General features: G+C 44.8%; 3 protein-coding genes and 1 non-coding gene across 4 annotated transcripts; 2 read left to right on the top strand and 2 right to left on the bottom strand.

Moving 5' to 3' along the window:
* The first annotated feature begins 12040 nt into the window (after window positions 1-12040).
* LOC123133898 (uncharacterized) lies at window positions 12041-14040 on the top strand. Its single transcript, XM_044553288.1, has 4 exons — window positions 12041-12181; window positions 12304-12376; window positions 12489-13115; window positions 13745-14040. Exons 1-3 carry the CDS (start codon window positions 12140-12142, stop codon window positions 13112-13114), a joined length of 741 nt encoding a protein of 246 aa, XP_044409223.1. The 5' UTR covers window positions 12041-12139; the 3' UTR covers window position 13115; window positions 13745-14040.
* Window positions 14041-14497: 457 nt separating this feature from the next.
* Window positions 14498-15972, bottom strand: LOC123136439 (early nodulin-like protein 2). The gene is made up of 2 exons (XM_044555800.1): window positions 15472-15972; window positions 14498-15340 (listed from the first exon to the last, which is right to left on the bottom strand). The coding sequence occupies exons 1-2, from the start codon at window positions 15647-15649 to the stop codon at window positions 14667-14669; spliced, it is 852 nt and encodes a 283-aa protein (XP_044411735.1). The 5' UTR covers window positions 15650-15972; the 3' UTR covers window positions 14498-14666.
* Window positions 15973-17222: 1250 nt separating this feature from the next.
* On the bottom strand, window positions 17223-19066 carry LOC123133896 (CRIB domain-containing protein RIC10-like). Its single transcript, XM_044553287.1, has 5 exons — window positions 18875-19066; window positions 18605-18690; window positions 18237-18331; window positions 18014-18101; window positions 17223-17605 (listed from the first exon to the last, which is right to left on the bottom strand). The coding sequence occupies exons 2-5, from the start codon at window positions 18660-18662 to the stop codon at window positions 17376-17378; spliced, it is 471 nt and encodes a 156-aa protein (XP_044409222.1). The 5' UTR covers window positions 18663-18690; window positions 18875-19066; the 3' UTR covers window positions 17223-17375.
* On the top strand, window positions 18450-18521 carry TRNAC-GCA (transfer RNA cysteine (anticodon GCA)). The gene has a single exon. It is a non-coding gene; the product is annotated as a tRNA-Cys (tRNA).
* Window positions 19067-22156: the final 3090 nt, after the last annotated feature.

Genomic DNA, 22156 nt, shown 5'->3' with positions numbered 1-22156 from the left:
AACATCCACAAACGACGTTTGGGGTTCAGCACACTGAGCAGTGCATTAAGGACATAAGCTTTCTACTGTCCGCATAAACGCTACTTACAACTTTCAACTATATTTTCTCTAGGAACATATCTAAAACAGTAGAACTAAAGCGCGAGCTACGACATAATTTGCAAAATCTTTTTGACTATGTTCAAGATAATTAAGTTCATCTTATGAACTCCCACTCAGATAGACATCCCTCTGGTCATCTAAGTGATCACATGATCCAAGTCAACTAGGCCGTGTCCGATCATCACGTGAGACGGACTAGTCATCATCGGTGAACATCTTCATGTTGATCGTATCTACTATACGACTCATGCTCGACCTTTCGGTCTCCGTGTTCCGAGGCCATGTCTGCACATGCTAGGCTCGTCAAGTTAACCCTAAGTGTTTTCGCTGTGTAAAACTGTCTTACACCCGTTGTATGTGAACGTAAGAATCCATCACACCCGATCATCACGTGGTGCTTAGAAGCGACGAACTGTAGCAACGGTGCATAGTTAGGGGAGAACACTTCTTGAAATTTTGTAAGGGATCATCTTATTTACTACCGTCATCCTAAGTAAACAAGATGCATAAACATAATAAACATCACATGCAATTATATAGTTGTGACATGATATGGCCAATATCATATAGCTCCATTGATCTCCATCTTCGGGGCTCCATGATCATCTTGTCACCGGCTTGACACCATGATCTTCATCATCATGATCTCCATCATCGTGTCTTCATGAAGTTGTCACGCCAACGACTACTTCTACTTCTATGGCTAACGCGTTTAGCAATAAAGTAAAGTAAGTTACATGGCGTTCTTCAATGACACGCAGGTCATACAAAAAATAAAGACAACTCCTATGGCTCCTGCCGGTTGTCATACTCATCGACATGCAAGTCGTGATTCCTATTACAAGAACATGATCAATCTCATACATCACATATCATTCATCACATTCTTCTGGCCATATCACATCACATAGCATACCCTGCAAAAACAAGTTAGACGTCCTCTAATTGTTGTTGCATGTTTTACGTGGCTGCTATGGGTTTCTAGCAAGAACGTTTCTTACCTACGCAAGACCACAACGTGATATGCCAATTGCTATTTACCCTTCATAAGGACCCTTTTCATCGAATCCGTTCCGACTAAAGTGGGAGAGACTGGCACCCGCTAGCCACCTTATGCACCAAGTGCATGTCAATCGGTGGAACATGTCTCACGTAAGAGTACGTGTAAGGTCGGTCCGGGCCGCTTCATCCCACAATACCGTCGAAACAAGATTGGACTAGTAACGGTAAGCATATTGAACAACATCAACGCCCACAACTACTTTGTGTTCTACTCGTGCAAAGAATCTACGCAATAGACCTAGCTCTGATACCACTGTTGGGGAACGTAGCAGAAATTCAAAATTTTCCTACGCGTCACCAAGATCTATCTATGGAGAAACTAGCTACGAGTAGAAGGAGAGTGCATCTACATACCCTTGTAGATCGCTAAGCGGAAGCGTTCAAGTGAACGGGGTTGATGGAGTCGTACTCGTCGTGATTCAGATCACCGATGATCTTAGTGCCGAACGGACGGCACCTCCGCGTTCAACACACGTACAGCCCGGTGACGTCTCCCACGCCTTGATCCAGCAAGGAGAGAGGGAGAGGTTGAGGAAGACTCCATCCAGCAGCAGCACAACGGCGTGGTGGTGATGGAGGAGCGTGGCAATCCTGCAGGGCTTCGCCAAGCACCTACGGGAGAGGAGGAGGTGTCACGGGAGGGAGGGAGGCGCCAAGGGCTCAGGTATGGATGCCCTCCCTCCCCTCCACTATATATAGGGGCAAGGGAGAGGGGGGAGGCGCAGCCTTGCCCCTTACTCCAAGAAAGGGGTGCGGCCAAGAGGGGGGGAGGAGTCCATCCTCCCCAAGGCACCTCGGAGGTGCCTTCCCCCTTGAGGACTCTTCCCTCTAGGGTTCCCTAGGCGCATGGGCCTCTTGGGGCTGGTGCCCTTGGCCCATGTAGGCCAAGGCGCACCCCCTACAGCCCATGTGGCCCCCCGGGGCAGGTGGCCCCACCCGGTGGGCCCCCGGGACCCTTCCGATGGTCCCGGTACAATACCGATGACCCCGAAACTTGTCCCGATGGCCGAAACAGGACTTCCTATATATAAATCTTTACCTCTGGACCATTCCGGAACTCCCCGTGACGTCCGGGATCTCATCCGGGACTCCGAACAACATTCGGTAACCACATACAAGCTTCCTTTATAACCCTAGCGTCATCGAACCTTAAGTGTGTAGACCCTACGGGTTCGGGAGACATGCAGACATGACCGAGACGTTCTCCGGTCAATAACCAACAGCGGGATCTGGATACCCATGTTGGCTCCCACATGTTCCACGATGATCTCATCGGATGAACCACGATGTCAAGGACTCAATCGATCCCGTATACAATTCCCTTTGTCTAGCGGTATTTTACTTGCCCGAGATTCGATCGTCGGTATACCGATACCTTGTTCAATCTCGTTACCGGCAAGTCACTTTACTCGTTCCGTAACACATCATCCCGTGATCAACTCCTTGGTCACATTGCGCATATGATGATGTCCTACCGAGTGGGCCCAGAGATACCTCTCCGTTTACACGGAGTGACAAATCCCAGTCTCGATCCGCATAAAACAATAGATACTTTCGGAGATACCTGTAGTGCACCTTTATAGTCACCCAGTTACGTTGTGACGTTTGATACACCCAAAGCACTCCTACGGTATCCAGGAGTTACACGCTCTCATGGTCAAAGGAAGAGATACTTGACATTGGCAAAGCTCTAGCAAACGAACTACACGATCTTTGTGCTATGCTTAGGATTGGGTCTTGTCCATCACATCATTCTCCTAATGATGTGATCCTGTTATCAACGACATCCAATGTCCATAGCCAGGAAACCATGACTATCTGTTGATCACAACGAGCTAGTCAACTAGAGGCTCACTAGGGACATATTGTGGTCTATGTATTCACACGTGTATTACGATTTCCGGATAATACAGTTATAGCATGAATAAAAGACAATTATCATGAACAAGGAAACATAATAATAATACTTTTATTATTGCCTCTAGGGCATATTTCCAACATCTCTCTCCCTCTCTCTGTTCCCACACTGCAGGACACCATGGCCATCGGAGGCCGGGGCACACGGCCGCGATGGCCCCTAGCTCGGTTGCGTAGAAGCCATTGGAGGCGCCGGCGAGGCCGAGGTTGAAGTCGATGAGCCTGGCGGCGGCGGTCGGGTGCGCGTCGAGCACCAACATGGCATCTTCCGACGAGCAGTACACTTGGAGAGGTCGAGCGCGGTGAGTGCGAGGCAGGCCTGGAGCAGTGCCTCGAGATCCGCTCCGCTGGGGAGATTGACACTTCGGAGGTTGGCACGCCAGCAGGGCGCGAGGCTGGCGAGCGTGGAGGGGTCGCGCCAGTAGATGGCGAGGTCGGACACGACGGGGAAATAGGCGGCGAGGTCGGACACATCGGGAAAGTAGGCGACGAGGCGCACCAAAAAGAAGGCGTTGCGCTCGGTGATCTCTTCCCGGTGGAGCGGGAGGTGGTTGGAGGAGGAGGAGGTGGGCGCCCCTGTGATTCATGAGGCCGAGGAGAGTAGCGGGTGGCCCCACAGCGAGGCCAGCGAGAATTCGAGTCGCTCGAGCGGCAGAGCAGCATGAAATCGGGCGTCATCAGGTCCCAGTGCATTGCCATCGCACCCCACGTCGCCCGCTCCGCCACCAGCAGCCTGCTGCATGTCATCGAGGCCCAGTGCCACGATCGAGGGTCGCCCAGGAAGCCCAGGATGATCCATAAACTAAACAGCAAGGAGTGGACAACCAGGAGGCGACGTGACGGCGAAGGCGAAGAGAACTGTGTCGCGGGTGAGTTCCACCACTATTGAAACTTTCTTTCTCAATGTTCAGTTGCATATCTTATATCTGCATGTACACCCACCTGCAGCAACTCCTCTCATTTTTTCATGTTCAGTTGCACATCTTATCTCTGTCCTTCCTTTTTTTGTATGTCTACTACGTACAGTCCATGTACTGTTTTTTTCTACCATTCACTGTTGTATAATCTTTGTTAGTAAATACCCCAACTTTTGTTATGCAACATGTGTAGAATGGAGAAAAGGATACTCAAGCATGGGTGAGGAGGCTAAGTAGCAATTTTGCATTCCGTGCAGAATTACAGAACAGCAGAGGATCCTCACCCATGGTGCTTTTATTGGTTAACTATTGACCATTGTGAATTCAGAGTGTTAATTTTTTTAGAATTTGTTTTACGAAATTACTATGCACACGACCCTTTGCAGGAAAATTTTCACACGACCTTGTGATTGATGGCTGCAGCCCACGTGACCTGAGGTGATCGATGGCTGCTATATATTGTCGTGTAGAAATTAGGCACAAGCCATCATTTGTGTAACCGTTTTCTTTGTTTAATCCATTTTTTAGCAGATGAGTTGTTATGCTTTTGTACTATTTAACTTCCATCCCCAAAATATTTGGTAGATGACTATTGTATTGACCATGTTAGTCAGGGTAATGTGCATAAGACCTTGCTGAAGTCAATATGATCTATGCCCATACAGTAGGTTATAACTTGTACCCTAGCCTTGTTTGCTGAATCTGATTATTTTAGTAGTTCTGCATTACAAGTTATGCGTTGTTGATGCAATCTACACTTCATGACTATTCAACGGACTCTGCTTTGCAAACTAAACATTGTTGTTTGATTCGGTAGTGTTTTGTTTCATGAGTTACTTGTGGTAGTACTGCGGTAGGTTGATGTGAAATCCTCCAATCTTGTTATCTAGGCAGATGTATTTGCTACTATATATTATGAGTTGATGTGAAATCCCACAATTTTTGTTATGTATGTAGTCAAAATATTTTCAGTCTGCATACTTGTACAAGCATTTTTTTACCTGAAACTTGTATAAGCATCAGATCTAGGATATTTTGATTCTCCTCTGCTTAAAAACAGTACATATGGCAATAGTTAGTTTGATGTTGCTGATGTACCAATTTGAGTATCAGGTGATACTAGCGGCACTATGAAGTGTAAATACTAAAGTAACCGTCCCTCCTCTTTTTTAGTATTCTGTTAGCTTAAGCTTACACTTTGTGACTGAGCTCAATTACATTTCTTCTGATTTTTTGTATTTTCTTTTCTTCAATGAGGACCTTTTGGGAAATCCCCAAGGATTCTGAATTCAGATACGCGGGCACGGACTGGCTACAAATGCTGCTGCTCTCTCAGTCTGAAAATTTCAGAAACAATATGTTGTTCAGTCTATGGCAGGCGTGGAGCTTGAGGAACAATACTGTCCACGGTGATGGAAAAGACACTATCACTAGATTAGTGCAGTTTCTGCTCAGACTCCATGATGAGCTTCTGCTGGCTGCACGAGACCCTTTGCAAGAAGGGTGTAAGAATAAACAATCTCTTGTTTTCAGCCAAGGCATGCATACCGGCGACCCCAGTGCCCAACCATTGGACTGCTCCACCTCCAGGCAAGGCAAAATTAAATACCGATGCCTCATACTTGGAGGAATCGGGAGATACATGGGGAGGTGATAACCCACAAGTATAGGGGATCGCAACAGTTTTCGAGGATAGAGTATTCAACCCAAATTTATTGATTCGACACAAGGGGAGCCAAAGAATATTCTCAAGTATTAGCAGCTGAGTTGTTAATTCACACACCTGGAAACTTAGTATCTGCAGCAAAGTATTTAGTAGCAAAGTAATATGATGGTGGTGGTAACGGTAACAAAAGTAAAGACAGTAAAAGTAATGTTTTTGGTATTTTGTAGTAATTGTAACAGTAGCAACGGAAAAGTAAATAAGTGTAAACCAGTATATGGAAAACTCCTAGGCACCAGATTAGCGATGGATAATTATGCCGGATGTGGTTCATCATGTAGCAGTCATAACATAGGGTGACACAGAACTAGCTCCAGTTCATCAATGTAATGTAGGCATGTATTCCGTATATAGTCATACGTGCTTATGGAAAAGAACTTGCATGACATCTTTTGTCGTACCCTCCCGTGGCAGCAGGGTCCTATTGGAAACTAAGGGATATTAAGGCCTACTTTTAATAGAGAACCGGGACAAAGCATTAGCACATAGTGAATACATGAACTCCTCAAACTATGGTCATCACCGGGAGTGGTCCCGATTATTGTCACTTCGGGGTTGCCGGATCATAACACATAGTAGGTGACTATAGACTTGCAAGATAGGATCTAGAACACACATATATTCATGAAAACATAATAGATTCAGATCTGAAATCATGGCACTCGGGCCCTAGTGACAAGCATTAAGCATAGCAAAGTTATAGCAACATCAATCTCAGAACATAATGGATACTAGGGATCAAACCCTAACAAAACTAACTCGATTACATGATAAATCTCATCCAACCCATCACCGTCCAGCAAGCCTACGATGCAATTACTCACGCACGGCGGTGAGCATCATGAAATTGGTGATGGAGGATGGTTGATGTTGACGACGGCGACGAATCCCCCTCTCCGGAGCCCCGAACGGACTCCAGATCAGCCCTCCCGAGAGAGATTAGGACTTGGCGGCGGCTCCGTATCGTAAAACACGATGATTTCTTCTCCCTGATTTTTTCTCCCCGAAAGCCAATATATGGAGGTGGAGTTCGCGTCGGAGGGCCACCAGGGGGGCCATGAGGTAGGGGGCGCGCCCAGGGGGGGCCACCCTCGTGACCAGGGTGTGGGCCCCCTGGTCTTCATCTTTTGCGAGGATTTTTCTTTCTTTTTTCTAAGGTGTTTCGTGAAGTTTCAGGACATTCCGAGAATCTTTATTTTCTGCACAAAAAACAACACCATGACAGTTCTGCTGAAAACAGCGTCAGCCCGGGTTAGTTCCATTCAAATCATACAAGTTAGAGTCCAAAACAAGGGCAAAAATGTTTGAAAAAGTAGATACGACAGAGACGTATCAGGAGGCGCTGTAGCTCGTGACTACAAGGGGCATGTCCGCGTGTCTGTCGTTTGTCAACTTGGCCGCTGTAGTTCGACAGAAGAAGCAGAGGGTGCGACTGCTGTGATGATGGGAGTGACTGAATTTGCCAAGGTTTTCAATGGCCAGTTGATTCTGGAGACAGACTACTCGGGCTTGGGACGTGGTCTGCAGTCCAAGGAGATGTGCAGATCAGCCTATCATGCGGTGCTGACTGACACAAAGAAGCTCCTCTCAGCCTTCTCTTCTGCGGAGATCAGTGTTGTTACTAGGGACAAAAACAAGCTGGCCCATGAGCTCGCAGCCCTGGCAAGAAGAGAAGGCATTTTTGTAGTGATAACTGATGTCCCATCTGATACCAGATGTGTAATGAGGAACGATTTTGTATTTACCATGGTTTAAGTATTTCCGTTGTCCTAAAAAAGGAGGGTCTGATGCATGACCAATTCATTTCTCCCTTCTATCTGATTGCCAGTTTGGTGATGACTTTCTGGTAATTTGTATGTCTTTTTGAACTGGTCATTTGTTTCTAAAATTAAGACAGTGTGATTTGGGAGGAATAGATGTGTACGCACTGTTGTTACATTCCAGGAGATAATTGCGATCATTTTCCTATTGTGTATTACTCTGTTCTAGGTAATCAGATTCTGAAAAGTGTGTTGCCATCAAAGGTGAAGACTAGATGTCCTACTCTTGTGTCTGAACTGTAGTTGGCAGCAAGTTTTTTCCTACAATTTCCATTGCTTCAATGTTTTTTTGTTATAAAAATATATTGGCTCATGGTCACTAAATAAACTCATGTTGGTTACTGTCGGCGGAGGTGAAGATGTCGTGATATCGAGGTACATAAAAATGGGATTGAAGAACAAAAGAAGAGTTTGTGCTGGTGTTGATGCTTGTGTGAATTGTATTATGGTGCGCGCATTCTGTCCAACATGATTTGATTGTAAATCTTTGCTCATTACTTCAGGTGTGCATTGAGCGTACTCGGCAAGTTTGGATTATATCTAATTAGAACATGACATGGATACTCCTCCATTGACGAGTTTTGATTTTTATTTCTAGCTAGAAAATGATACCTACACGAGCGCTCAAGATGATAAATGTGTTCATCTACATTTTGGGTGCAAGTCACACCGATTATTTTTTGGGTACATTAGTAGACCTTCCAGACTATCGCATAGATTTTATCCTGCAAAGTTGTGTGAGCTGTTTCATAGATTTTTTCCTATGTATGTGTGTGTCAGTTAGGTGCCAATCTGTGGGGCCAAATTAACTAAGGTATGTAATGTGTTTTTGTTAAGTCTGTATGGTTGAGAAGTCCATTGAGACATGGTGCGCATGAAAAAACTATATTTGCAAAACCTATATGTAGACAAATTATTATTTGAAATAACTGTGTCCTAACTAGGATGATGGAGGAAATCCCTTTCTATGATCATGTGCATACTTACTCGTAAGGCCTCGTTTGTTTCGCGTGGAATGGGGGGGGGGTTTCGAGCAGGTATTCCTCGCGTGGCCCATAATCCTTGCAGATACTCGTTGGCCCATTTGGTACCCGGGGTTTCGACGGCCCAACCCTCTCGATTCCCCGTTGATCCATCAGTTTTCACGCGCTTCAGAACCCTCAAGGCCCCCCTCGAGGATTTGCTAGCCCCGACTCGCGCCGCCACCCGACCTGAGACGCCGTCGCCGACTCCTCCAAGACGCCGCCGCCGACTCCTCCCCAAGACGCCGCGCCGCCTCGACGCCGGTGATCTCCTCCGGCATACTGGACTTCTCCCAGGTGGTTAATAACCGCAGTCCCTCCCCTCCCCTCCCCATCCTCTCCATGGCTGCCACCTCCCGCACGCCCTCCGTCCGCCTCGTCCTCACCGGCAAGCGCGCCAAGAACGGTGTCTCCTACCCAGCTAGCTTGCCAAGAACGCCGTCCTCTTCTAGCTCCTCTTCTACCCTAACCCTAGAGGTCGAGATTTGTCTCAATCTGCCGGGGTGCGAGTCGCAGGGCTTGGAGCGATTGCCGTTGTGCTGCTGTTGCTGCTGCTGCTGCTGCGACGAGTGCTGGTGAGATTGGCCGTGGACGCCGTGCTGCTGGCCCTTGTCGTGTGGCGGGTGCTTGTGGACCTGCCTCATCTCCAGGTTGTGGATCTCCTTGTTAGGCCCGTCTGCTTTGCCGCTTACCTGATTCCTTGTTAGGCCCGTCTGCTTTGCTGCTTACCTGATTCCTTGTTAGGCCCGTCTGCTTGGCCAGCATTTGCTTGTTAGTAAATGATTCTTACTCTCAGATGTACCATGATAACAACTACACTAGTACAAAATAGGATGCGGATAGACAAAAGATGGTTTACAGTATTTGTTCTTATGAATCTATGTAGAATAATTAGGATTCAACAAGCGTAAACCTGTTACTTCCCTTGCCAGTGAATTGACCTGATGAAATGAATGTAGTTTATACCTGATTGCTGTTGTTTATTCAAGGGAAAACTCTTTGATTTTGGTCTTGATTCTAATTGTCCATCTTCTGCATGTATTGGAACAAACCATCCTATGATGTTTCTATTCAAATGTGTGTGTCGTCAGATTAGAAATAATGATGAAATTCCGCTACTTATAATACTTATGATGAAATGTGTTTGACTCTTATTTTCACAGCCTGCCGCTTGGATCCTTGTTGGGGTGGACGAGTTACCTCCTTCTTGGGAACCTGTTGCCACGCCAAACTTTGGTAAGCTACATAAGCCCTCTTGAGCTTGTTTCTTTGCCGAAGTAGTATATCATACTTGATAGCTCTTGGTCATTGCACATCTTGGCACACTGATGATATAATATTCTAGATCATTATGTATGTCTTAGTGAATATAGTTCTTATTTGTTGCTTCTTGATTTTAGTTTTAGTGTCAACATGAACTCCGAGATTATCGATGCGAGGATGATGAAGATATGATGTCCTTTATTCTACCAGTATTGCATCGAATGCGTAATAGAGGACCAGTCGAGAGAAAGCAGCGACATAGCTCCATCCTATATGGCAAGAAGCGTGTTGACGATATACTTAGAGGCCATGTTAAGAATTGCCTCGTAGCTTATAGGATGGAGCCACGTATCTTTCGGGCTTTGGCATCTTATCTTAGAAGAGAAAATCTGATATCCGATACAAGAATTAAGGTGGAGGAGAAGTTGGCATTTTTCCTGTACATGGTGTCTCACAATGCATCTTATGAAGATCTCCAGCTAGAATTTCAGCATAGTGGACAAACATTTCATGAGTACATCAATGAGTTCTTCAACATCATCCCCATCTTAGCTAGTCGATTTCTAAATCCTCCGAACATTGATGAGCCACATCCAAAAATCTCCACCGACACAAGATTTTATCCTTACTTCCAGGTTTCCATTTTTAGCGCTTCCACAATTCCTTTTCTTATCTAACTTAATAGTTCTTTATTGACCTGCAATCTTTGCTTCCAGAACTGTTTAGGAGCCATTGATGGGTCACATGTTCCTATAACCGCAACACCTGGGATTGCTGCTCCATTTCGGAATAGGAAGGGTACCTTGAATCATAATATTATGGTTGCATGCGACTTCGATTTAAAATTCACTTTCATATCATGTGGCTGGGAGGGTTCAGCTACGGATGCGAGGGTTCTTCATTCTGCAATGAGCAAGGGATTTAAAGTACCTGAGGGAAAGTTTTACCTAGTTGACGGGGGTTATGCAAACACTCAGTCATTTCTCGCAGCTTATCGGGGTGTCGGTATCATTTGAAGGAATTTGGTCATGGACATCCTCGGCCACAAAACCACAAGGAATTGTTCAATCATCGGCATGCTGTTCTACGGAACCATGTGGAAAGGTCCCTAGGAGTTCTTAAAAAGCGCTTCCCTATTCTTCATGTCGGCACACCGCATTCAATCGAGAACCAAGTGAAACTTCCCGCAGCTGCCGCAGTTCTTCACAATATCATCAAAATGGAGAATGGTGATGAGACTTGGCTTGACAATCAGCCCGATAACATAGTGCCAAATGCTTTTGTTGATCTCCCGAATGGCGACGAGAATAACTATGGGAACAACGACTTAGGGAACACTCTAAGGGATGAAATCGCAATGCAAATGTGGGAAGCATACCATCCTGAATAGCCAACATGGTGGTGTGTGTTTTTATGATATATATATACATATAGTAATTAATTAACTTCTCTTGTCTTCATCATCTAATAATGTAGTGTGTATTGAAATGCAGGTATGTATCCAAAGGGGTCCCCAAAGTACAATCTCATGAAAGCAAGTGGGAAAAAAGCTTCACACGGTGCCAAGAAGCCATCACCCAAAATTAAAAAGACACCTCCAAGAGGTATTTGGTCTACTTAATCTCCATTTCTCAGATCTTGCCAATTAAGTTCTGTGCTTGCTGTTATGTTTGGTGAATGATATCTTTCAATACTACATGTAGTGGTGCATTATAGCAGAAACAAGTCTATAACAGGAGTATATAGACTAGTAGAGTATTATTTAGCTGACAGTTTTTCCAAAAGAAGTACTGCTCACTTATTATGTTTCGTCAATGGTATGACATAATCACTAGTAGAGTATAAATTAGAGAATAAAGTAGCAGATGTAGGTCACACAACTCACTCTACCATAGATAATGAATAACTCACTCTTATCATGTTGTTGGAAGTTTTCACTAGTCCTCCTAAAGTTTATCACTATTTGTTTTCAAATTGAATGGTAGTAACTCCTCTTATCATGTTGAGCATTAAGTTTGAACAATGTAAATTTGTGTTGGTGTAGTTAAAAAGCCAAGAGCTCAATGGAACCCAGCTTTGGAAAAGGGTTTAGTAGAGATACTTCAGGAGCACAACACTCCGTACCATAGGGGACAGAATGGTTGGTCAACTGAAGCATGGAATAGGATGGAAGATTTATTTCATGAAAGATATGGACACACTAATTTTACAAAGCTACAGATTCAAGAAAAACAGAAAGACTTGAAAGCTCAATACAGACTTCTTAAGGATGCCCGCAAACAGAGAGGTGTCAGCTGGAACTATCATACACACATGATAGATGCTGACGCACATCTTTGGCAAAACTTGATGACTGTAAGTTCTAGTGTAGTGCATTTTGTCTTTGCAAAACTTGATGACTTGTATTCCATGCTTTTGTAATCAATCTTATTTTTGAGCAGTCTAAGTTTGATAAATCATTTCTTTTATATATACAGTCGTGGCCAGAAATAGCTAAGTTCCAGAATAAGCCCTTTCCCCTCTACGATAAGCTTGGTGATCTGTATGATGGTGAGTTACTGAGTTGAATGGATTTTCATTTCCTCTCTTTTTGTTGACCTTTATAATGAATTTTCATCTCATTGTTGTGTGGCCTTTAATGATAACTTGGGTGTTTGTGCAGGGCATATAGCAGAAGGTAACTTCAATTTCACATCAACTGAGGTTACAGAAGTGAGTGATGGTGATCTCGAAGTTGAAAGAGAGAAGACTGCTTTCTCTTTTGACCTGAATCAATACGGTGATGATTTACACATGTATGATGATCCAAGAGATGCCGCCCCAAGTGATGGTCCAAGTGATGCTGCCCCAAGTGATGGTCCCAGAGATGCTGTCCCAAGTGATGGTCCAAGAGGTGCTGCCCCAAGTGATGGTTCAAGAGATGCCACACAAAGAGGTGGTGTTGCTACTTCAAATAACAAGCATGTGAAGGAATCAAAGAAGGGTAAGAAGCGTGATGATCCTATGGTGGAAGTGATGTCACAATATGTGGAGATCAAACGGAAGCAAGCGGAGGAGGAGTCTGCTCTATTGGCCGGGGCAAAAAATGCCCAAGAATTCTCCATCAGCAAGTGCATTGCTGTTTTGCACAAGATGGAAAGTATCCACCGCGATGAAAGAGCCACTGCCTACAAAGTGTTCAAAAGTGTTGAGAACCGTGAGATCTTTCTTAATTCTGCCGCTGAAGATGAAGAAAGTGCTGCAGTGTTTCTTCGGAGCGAAATGGCAGAGTTGACTCAACGTATCTAAGGTAAGCTACCTTGTTCCTATTAGCATCAGTATATTCTGGTCACTTCAGTTTTAGACTAGTTCTACCCAAAAAAAGAGGATACAATTGATGTGGATCCGAGAAAACTACCCTTGACCGTTTGATTCAAGGATCCCTTGATCTTGCTCCTTGCTTGCTTGCTGTTAGAACAAATCAGGAGTAGTATTGAACTTCAATAAAATTGTTGATCTTGTGTACAAATGCCATTAAATCAGGAGTAGGATTTTCTGTAGCTCCAATATAAATTCAGTATTGCTGTAGCTTGTATTTGGCTGTGCAGTGTTATTTGTATTGCTTGTATCAGTAGTACCATCTGTATTGTTTGGAGTACTCCCGTTTGCTTGCTGCGCACCTACAAAAAGAAAATGAAGAAAAAATCAAATTAATGTTGCTTGCCGGAAACTTTGCTTTAATATATACAGCTTGTTTCTTGCTAGTAGTACAATGCTCCTACTACAAGTACAATACTCCTTGCTTGTTCTATTCCTGAAACTTGCTGTACTACATGCCTACTTATGTTCCAGAAGGCACTCTAATGTTCATCTAGCAAAACTTATAGTTATAAGTTATTTTGAAGGCACTCTAATATTCTTCTCCTTTTGTTTCATCAGGTTCTCAAGCACCAAAAGAAGCAACAATAAACAAGCTGGAGGGATAACTTTCTCTCAGATTCTCAAAGATAGATGATCATCACACCAAAAGATTGATATATCTTTGCTGCAAAATTATGTTGGGGCTATGATGAATTGTTGTTGCTACGAAAGATCATATTGTCATGATAAATTATGATTCCTGGGATTTGGGATTCGAAGTCATGTTGTTATGATAAATTATGATGTTGTTGTGATGATATATTGATTTTGAGTCATGCAAAATTATGTTGCTGCTGGAAAAAACTACTGCTAAATTATTCCCCTCTAGCAGTTTTTCTCATTTTTATTAGGTGGCCTTTACAATTCCGTAGCAAGGATATAAGGGAGTTAGTTACATTGTAAAAATTGAATTTTTAGATGTTCTACACCATGTTATGTCAATTTGACAAACACTGCCTACCAAACAGAAACTTTAAACGAAGAGAATTGGGGATGAAGGGGTTTTGGGAATTCAAGGGGTTTTGAGGGGATTGGGTGGAAGGGAGGGATTCATCAAATCCTCCCAAATCCCCGCCTCTGAAATCCTCCCAAATCCCTTTGTGCCAAACGAGGCCTAATGGAAAAAACGGCAAAAACCGGGCACTCTATCTCTTTCTACCCTCCATCGCGCACGCCGCGACTACCGCTGCCCTCTCTTTCCTGGCTCCCCCTGCATCGCCGGCGCTGCCGCGGGGGCTGGCCGACAAGGCATCGCCATGCGAGTTTCGACCGTTTTTCTCAAGAATCTCGTCGTCTCTTTCTTATTTCATTCATCCGATGGAAAACGAATACGTATACAACACAAAGAGGTCAATCGATAGTCGATGCACACACAGATCACTCGTCTTAGTTAGTACAGTAGTTACTGTAGTTGTAGTAGTCACCCTTCTCCGGTCACGCTTCACAGAGCGAGCATGGCGTAGCCGACGATGCAGGCCGCGGCCGATCCGGCGAGACCTGTGGCGCCGGTAACCGTGAGCGTGGCGCCGTTCCGCTCGTTGGAGCCGGCTGGAGGCGGGGACGATGACGTGCCCGTTGAGTTCGTGCTTCCTCCGTCTGCGCCGGCCGGAGCGTTCGCCGAGGGCGCCATCGGCGGGGCGCCGGTCGGGGCCGACGGAGTGGGCAGAGGCGGGGACGCCGGAGCAGTGGGCGACGAGGTCGGAGGAGCAGATGCAGGGGAAGAGGCCGGTGGCGGGGCGGAAGCGGAGGCGGGAGGAGGAGCCGAGGTGGGACTGGGCGCCGCGGGGGTTGGTGAGGTGGGCGTCGCAGGCGGCGGGCTGGAAGCGGCCGGAGGTGGAGATGACGTTGCTGGTGCCGGAGCGGCGGGCGTCGAAGGCGGCGGCGCGGCGGCCGTGCCTGTGCCGTTGCGGCCGGCGAGGACCATGACGATGAGCTTCTCGTTGGCGCGGCAGTTGGCCTCGACGCCGCTGACGAAGAAGAAGGCGCCGGCGTGGTCCAGGGTGAAGACGGTGTTGCCGTCGGCGAACTTCTTGTCGTACGACGACGTGTTGCAGGCGTTGTAGTCGGACGGCTGCACCACCAGCACCGAGTCCTTGTCCTTGGGGTACACGAACACTGCACAAGCACAATACCACCATTAACAACACATCAAGAAGAAGAAGAGGTCGAAGGTCTGATCATGGCCATGGCAGACGAAATCTTGATCCTTGCCGAAGCCCGAAGGTGATCGATCGTGTCTGGATTACCTAGAGTGTCTCCGACCTGGAACCTGTTCTTCATCGCCCAAGTGTTGTACGACTCCTTGCTGGCGCCGGCCACGCTCCACCCGCTGTCGCCGCCGACCTTGAACTGCACCGCGCCGGCCATCGCCGCCACAAGAGCGAAGCAGACGAACCCAAGCCCGTAACCAGCACCCTTCGCCATCACTGCAAAACTAAATTAACTCCCTAGCTAGACAGTCACACGACCGATCAAGATTGCGCAGGTGCTTCTTCCTCCGCTCGATGAGATGCAAGAGCTTGAGGCCGCCGGCTATTTGTAGTCCTCGATCGACGCCCGGCCCTCATGAGCTGTAGTGCCCACGGGGTGCCTTGCTTTCCATGGACACCTTGAGCTAGCCGAACTATCTCTCCGCCAAGTTTTCGAGCTGTCTTTGTGCTTGCCCTGGCTGTAATGGCGTCCTCTCTGCTGTGCTCTGCACTGCTCTGCTGCAGCTGAGCTGACGGAGCCTTTGCGGAGTGCCACAGGCATATATTCATGGCTTGTGACGTCGTTCTCCATGGGGGGTTTGTGCTTTGGCACGAGGGTCGCGACACGTTATGGTGGTCGGTCAATCACCGAACCGTGCAACGACGACGAGGAGGAATAGGATGCATGCGCTTTGCATTGCCGTTGGGGTCCCGTTAAGTTGGTCGACGAGATGCCTGATGCTGATTAATTAGCTGAGGCCCCTCTTTGAACTTTGAAACATTCGATCTGATTTTTCCTTACCTGACTTGATAAAATGCAGGTGTCTGGCTATTATTTTAGGTTCCAGCCACTTTTTCTCCAAATGGCGTTTCAGTTACTTGTATGGAGTTTCCACTTATTCTGTTATTTCTAGTACTATTTTATAGTATGTTTTTTTAGTTTTGTATGTGATGGTGAGGACAAAAACTGGCTGAAACTTTCCAAAAATTTCAGCCCCTAGCTAAACGTGCCAGAACATGGTTATAAAGACTAGTAGATGGCTCAAACCGCGATGCGAGCTACAACGGTAAAATGGAGCGTGAAGCCAGCTTCAGCCTGAAACCCCATGCTTCTCCCAAATATGACTGAAAAAAGAATCCTTCAGAAAGTCTTCTTTTGATCTCCTTGTAAGGCTCTTCTTTTCGGTAAGTGCCGCATAGCACACGATTCTTGTTGTCTACTCCTACTTGATAGTTGATGCTGATGCTATTATTCATATAATATATTCCTAGCCCTCAAAAAAATATAATATATTCCTTGCCTCACTTTACCTTATGGTCACAATAAGATTCTCGCAATGTTTTGGCGAGGATCTTCGTCTATCTGCTTGACCTTATAAACCTTTCAGTAATACATCCAAAAAATATGCTTCACACTGTTCAAGGAAGACATGCTGCAGCTGCATAATCACATCAGGTAGATTGTTACTGACCTAATTGCAAAATGCTGATCAAAGTTAGCTGACCAATGTGGCAGCCCATAATATCAGCCATGATGTTCTCTGAAGAACATACATGGCTCTTGAACAAAGTGATGGGCATGATGAACCATCTCTGCATCTCATCATGCCGGTCAGTAGCACGTTGTCCTGGTGGCGTGGAAAACAAACAGTTCACAGTGCCTGGTCTCATGCTTCTTAGTCCACAACATGTCATGATCATTGACATTACTCTGGCAGGCATGCCTTTGATTAGCATTTCTTTACAGTTACGCGTCTTTGAAAAACAATGTGAAACAAGATCTGTGATTGTGTGATACCAAAGCTTTATGGACAAAACATGGATCAACTTCCAACTTACTTTTGCATTTCCAACTATGGCTCCAACTGTTAAACTGGACAAAGAATAAAGCAATTCACAAATCACCTCCCCTCCCTAAACCCGAAACATGTATTATATGCAAGGTGGTCACACATGGTTTTTTACACGACCCGAAGCCCTCTTTGCGACTCGTTGAAATCGTCGAACGCCGTCGCGAAGGAGGCCCTCGACCTCGAGGAAGATGATCTTGCAGAGGAGGTGGGTGACGATGTCCTGGTCTTCTTCCTCCTTGCCTTCCTGGGGCCTCTTGGGGGGCAGGAGGAGGACTCCTGTGCAGGTCTGTCTGGGAAATTAATCTCAGTTGGCAGCATAGATCTTGCTGGCTCAAAGTCTGCAGACATAAAATACTACTGGTCAGCACCTAGTAAACATGGAGGCAACCAATGGGGAAAACTGTGTAGTGCTACGCCACTACTACTGATCATTAGAAAACAGCTCAGGAAGATTCTCATGCTTATGCACATTAATGATTAGTCATGCAGATTTGCAATAACAGAGGCATGGTCTTATATAGGTATATGTTTTAATTTATATACAAATCCGTCATCGTGACACTGACAAGGTGGATCCGGTCCAGGCCCACATGTGAGTCACATACAAAGGATGTGAAACTTTTATGGTGGAAAATCAGGGATCACCCCTGAATGAAACTTTATCCTTTTTTGAATATATTTATGTCTTTTTTGGATGTTGAATATATTTAACTCTTGACAGAGATAAATGAGAGGATGCTAATTACCTGTAGAGGTCCAAGAAGTCTGTCTTGACTGCTCAGCTGTGCTCAGAGAGCCTGCAGATAAATCTTCTGATGACTTGAACTCATTCATCTAAAATGAACATTGCACACTACCCATCAGTGACAATACTAGAAGACAATAGACTCAAAATATGGTGGCATAATAAAGTCTGGTGATCTACAAGAAGATAATTTGAAAAGGCCTTCAAGTTATTTGTATGTTTACCCAGCTTGGAGATGTGTCACTGGTGCCCAACCCTATGTGAGCCACATGTTTTACATCTGTAGGGAACCCAATTTCCATCTCATGCTCCTTTTGAGCTGCAGTAGAACAACAGTTACATGTGTAAGTAGAAATTACATTCATTAATTTATGTGATGAATCATAGCCATAAACACAATACTTTGAGTAGAATTATGTATCAAATAATACACAAATGGGTCCATAGCTCAGTGGTAGAGCAATTGACTGCAGATCAATAGGTCACCGGTTCGAACCCGGTTGGGCCCTAATTGTATTTTTCTATTTCTTTTGAAGTTGTTCTTGAAATGGGAGGACCGAGGAACAAGAAAGAAAGATGGGATTATTATTACCAAACATGTGCGAGAATATCCTCAGCCCTTTGAAGATTCCTTTCATCTTTACCGCCATTTGTGAGGGCCTACACAAAGAAAAGCTCCTACGAGAATGGAAATGTCCAATAAGATCACAGATGCATCAGAACAAATGTATGCTAGGATTTAAGCTGTTCTCGCCTTCTCGGGAAATTCAGCTCTCATGTCGTGTTAAACAAAAGCTTCTCAGAGGCCCGGAACCATATACATATCCACACGACGTGTACAGAAGAGCAGAAGGCAGCTTACCTCAAGATCAAAGTATCTCTTAAGCTGCCCGAAAACTCCGAAAAGCCGACTTTATTTCTGAATCTTCAGAACTAGTCTCACTCTGTAGAGGAATCAAGAAAGCAAACTAGAGCCTGATGATGGTGATGAAGAACAAGGAGTTTGGTTTGGAGGGAGAAGGGAGGAAGAGGGAGCTAAATCTTCTGAGAGGGTAGCATGACGACTGCTTAAATATGGTGGCAAGTTAGTTGGATGCACTTCTTCTTTTTTTCCTTTTTTATTCTCTAGGGGCCAATTCATGCCTGCTGACAAACACCAACTTATTGCTGTTTTAGCTGTACTTGGATTGTGTTCCTCTGCTAATCATTTCCTTGTACTTTGATGTTCTACTATAAAAAAATAGGAAGCTCAAACTGTTAGTATCAGAATATTCTTAACAAGAAGTTGAATTTTATTTTCCTGCATTAGTTTCGCAGAGCTTGTTCTGGAAAAAGGCTGGCTGTTTACTACACACAACTTCGATGTTCTATGATAAAAAATAGGAAACTCAAACTGTTAGTATCAAAATATTCTTAACAAGAAGTTGAATTTTATTTTCCTACATTATTTTCTTAGTAAACTGAATGCTTTGCAGAGCTTGTTCTGGAAATAGGCTAGCTGTTTTAGTACACACAACTTCAACTGTCCACTGTTAAATTCATCAAAGCTTCAGGCCCAATTAATGGTTGCCCATGTCTGTCAGATTAAGATCAGGCATGTGGCTCATGGTCCTTAATCCTAGTGCCTTGAAAGGACATTATGTAGTCTTGCTGGTATTAGGTAGCATTGAGGTATGCAGTTAAGAGCACAACCGCAACTTTGGACCATCTGAAATGGCACCCACAGCTCGTTTTGTTCTTGGTATTTCATATTGCTGAACTAGAGGTTCTAAGAGAAAGAGGATAGTGGACCTTCGGCTATGAAGTGACCTCCTTTCTTGCGAAGCAAACATCTGACCCGTTTCTTTTGCGCGTGGTGATGTGTCCCATTCCATCGATCCGAGATATGTGTCTGAAGATGATTTTCTACAAATATTTGTTCTTGATAGCTTACTTTTATGCCAATAAAACTTATATTATCTTCTTTGCTTATGTGAGTGTGCCATGACAATTTCTAACCATGCAGCATCAGAAACCAATCTCCAGAGGTTGCTTGTCTTACCAGTTCTGCAACAAATAATACCATCATTTGCAGGCTCAGCCGGAAAAAGACATCACTACTACTCTGCAAACCAGAACCTGATGTCAATGTCCACTTACAATATTTCATAACTCTCACCATTTTCTTAACTCCACGGAAGACATTTCATCAATGCAGAAATACCAGGTGTCCTTTTAGCCTAAAAGAGAAAAAAATGTAGAAATACCAGGTGTCCACCACCACCTGTCATTATGGATTGAACCTAGTGACGAAGAGCCACCGTATTTTCCCGAGTTTTTGCGGCACACAAACCCTCAATTATGACGCATATAAAATGCCGCAATGAGCTACGAACTCATCGGTGCAAGCTGAACAATTTAACTGTTTCTATAAGGACAGAAATGGGCACAGCTAAGCACTTCCTTTTCTTATCTGATAAACTCTTTTTCGGGAGTGTTGCAGACATGTCGTGTGGATAAGCTGTTGCCTGTTGGATCGGGGGATCGGCGCAGAAACATATGTCTATGTGCATTGGTTGGCCCAGATCGGACAGGATCTGGTCATGCCTCGCACCTACCCCAATCGACACCGTTGCGGTCTGGGAGCTGTTGAGATCGTGGCATGATCGTCATGTGATCGGCGAGGAGCTGTTGCGGTCTTGGAGTTCTTCTATCCGGTCAAAAACAAAGATCCTCATGGGAGTTGAGGCTAAGCTGTTGGAGATCTTCTCGTTATCACTTATCACTTTCAAATGTTCAGAATCCGTTTTTGGGGAAATTTTTGATATGGATCTCGAGAGAAGGGTAAAGTGAAGGCTGACGAATCACGATAAGATTCCGATGGAGACCATGCGCTCCATGCGATGCTTCCTTTTTCATGTGGCAAAGGACCTGTTTTTGTTTTTGGTTGCAAAAAGACCTGTTTTGAAATAAGAATGAGGACTGTCGTGATTTGGTTTTTGTGAGGCTACCTAGCCAAGCCACACTCCGGGTCAAACCATCTTCATTTCCCCCTAGTTATCTGCCCTGTATTTTTTTTAAAAGAAGGAAACAAAAATGCCACATCCATCTCTCAATTAGTACCGTCTAAGCATAACTTCCATTCCTAAACTCTAAAACACCACCTAAATTGCTCCCTCAACGGACAAAATTATGTTATTCCCATTTCCACCCCTCAGAATGGCATTGCATATCTCCAGGTGGATTTCAAGCTACACCATCGCCAGATATTTTTTTCGCGGGAAAAACTTTCGATCTATTCATCAACTATCAAGGCAGTACAAAGAACACCAAAAGTAACAAAAATTACATCCAGGTTCGTAGACCACCTAGCGGGGACTGCAAGCATTGGAGCAAGCCGAAGGCGTGCTGCTGCCATCACCCATCCCTCACCGTAGTCGGGAAAATCTTAACTCTCCGGAGAACAAGGAGGACGCCACAAGAGTCAAGATATGATACATTAATTCCGAAGCCATAAGGAGGACACAACGTCGGGCCACAACCTTCACTGGGCGCTTATAGATTTTGCTGGTGTTCACTCCACCGGCAACGATGCAGGGGAAGGGGGGTCTAGAGGTTGTTGGTGACGCGTCAACATCGGGGCTCTCTTAGAGTCCAATGCATATATAAGGTAGGGTTCAGGGATAATAAAAGTCCACATAAATTTGAAATTTGTTTGAACTGAAATAATTGAATTCCCCTCTTCTAGAGGAACACAAAAGAAAGGTTCCATCAGTCTGAAAAAGGCCAGTATAGATTGCTTAGATGTTCAAACTCTCAATGCATCTTCTGATACACGTGTGACACGCAAGGCGCAAGGGAGCATGGGTTTCTATTTGCAATGTACGTAGTTGCTAAGTTTTTTATTTTTGAGAATCTGTAATGTAGTTGCCAAGTAACAAAGAGCGAATTTGATGGGCCGACCCGACTCCGGCGTTGAGCGGTAATTGGCTCTCGGCGATTTTCCTCTGATGTTTTTCTTTTTTGTTTCTATACCGATTTTCTTCTTCGTAGGTTTTTATTTTCTTTCTTTTCTTTTAGTATTAATTTTCTGGTTTCCTCTTTTCTTTTTTTCATATACACGAACATTTTTTATATTACATGGATTTTTTAAATATGAATATAT

The sequence above is a fragment of the Triticum aestivum genome, chromosome 6B, assembly GCF_018294505.1.
Source record: "Triticum aestivum cultivar Chinese Spring chromosome 6B, IWGSC CS RefSeq v2.1, whole genome shotgun sequence".
NCBI classification, from domain to species: Eukaryota; Viridiplantae; Streptophyta; class Magnoliopsida; order Poales; family Poaceae; genus Triticum; species Triticum aestivum.
Note: the sequence above shows the minus strand (reverse complement) of the source record. Positions and strands in the feature narration are given on the sequence as shown.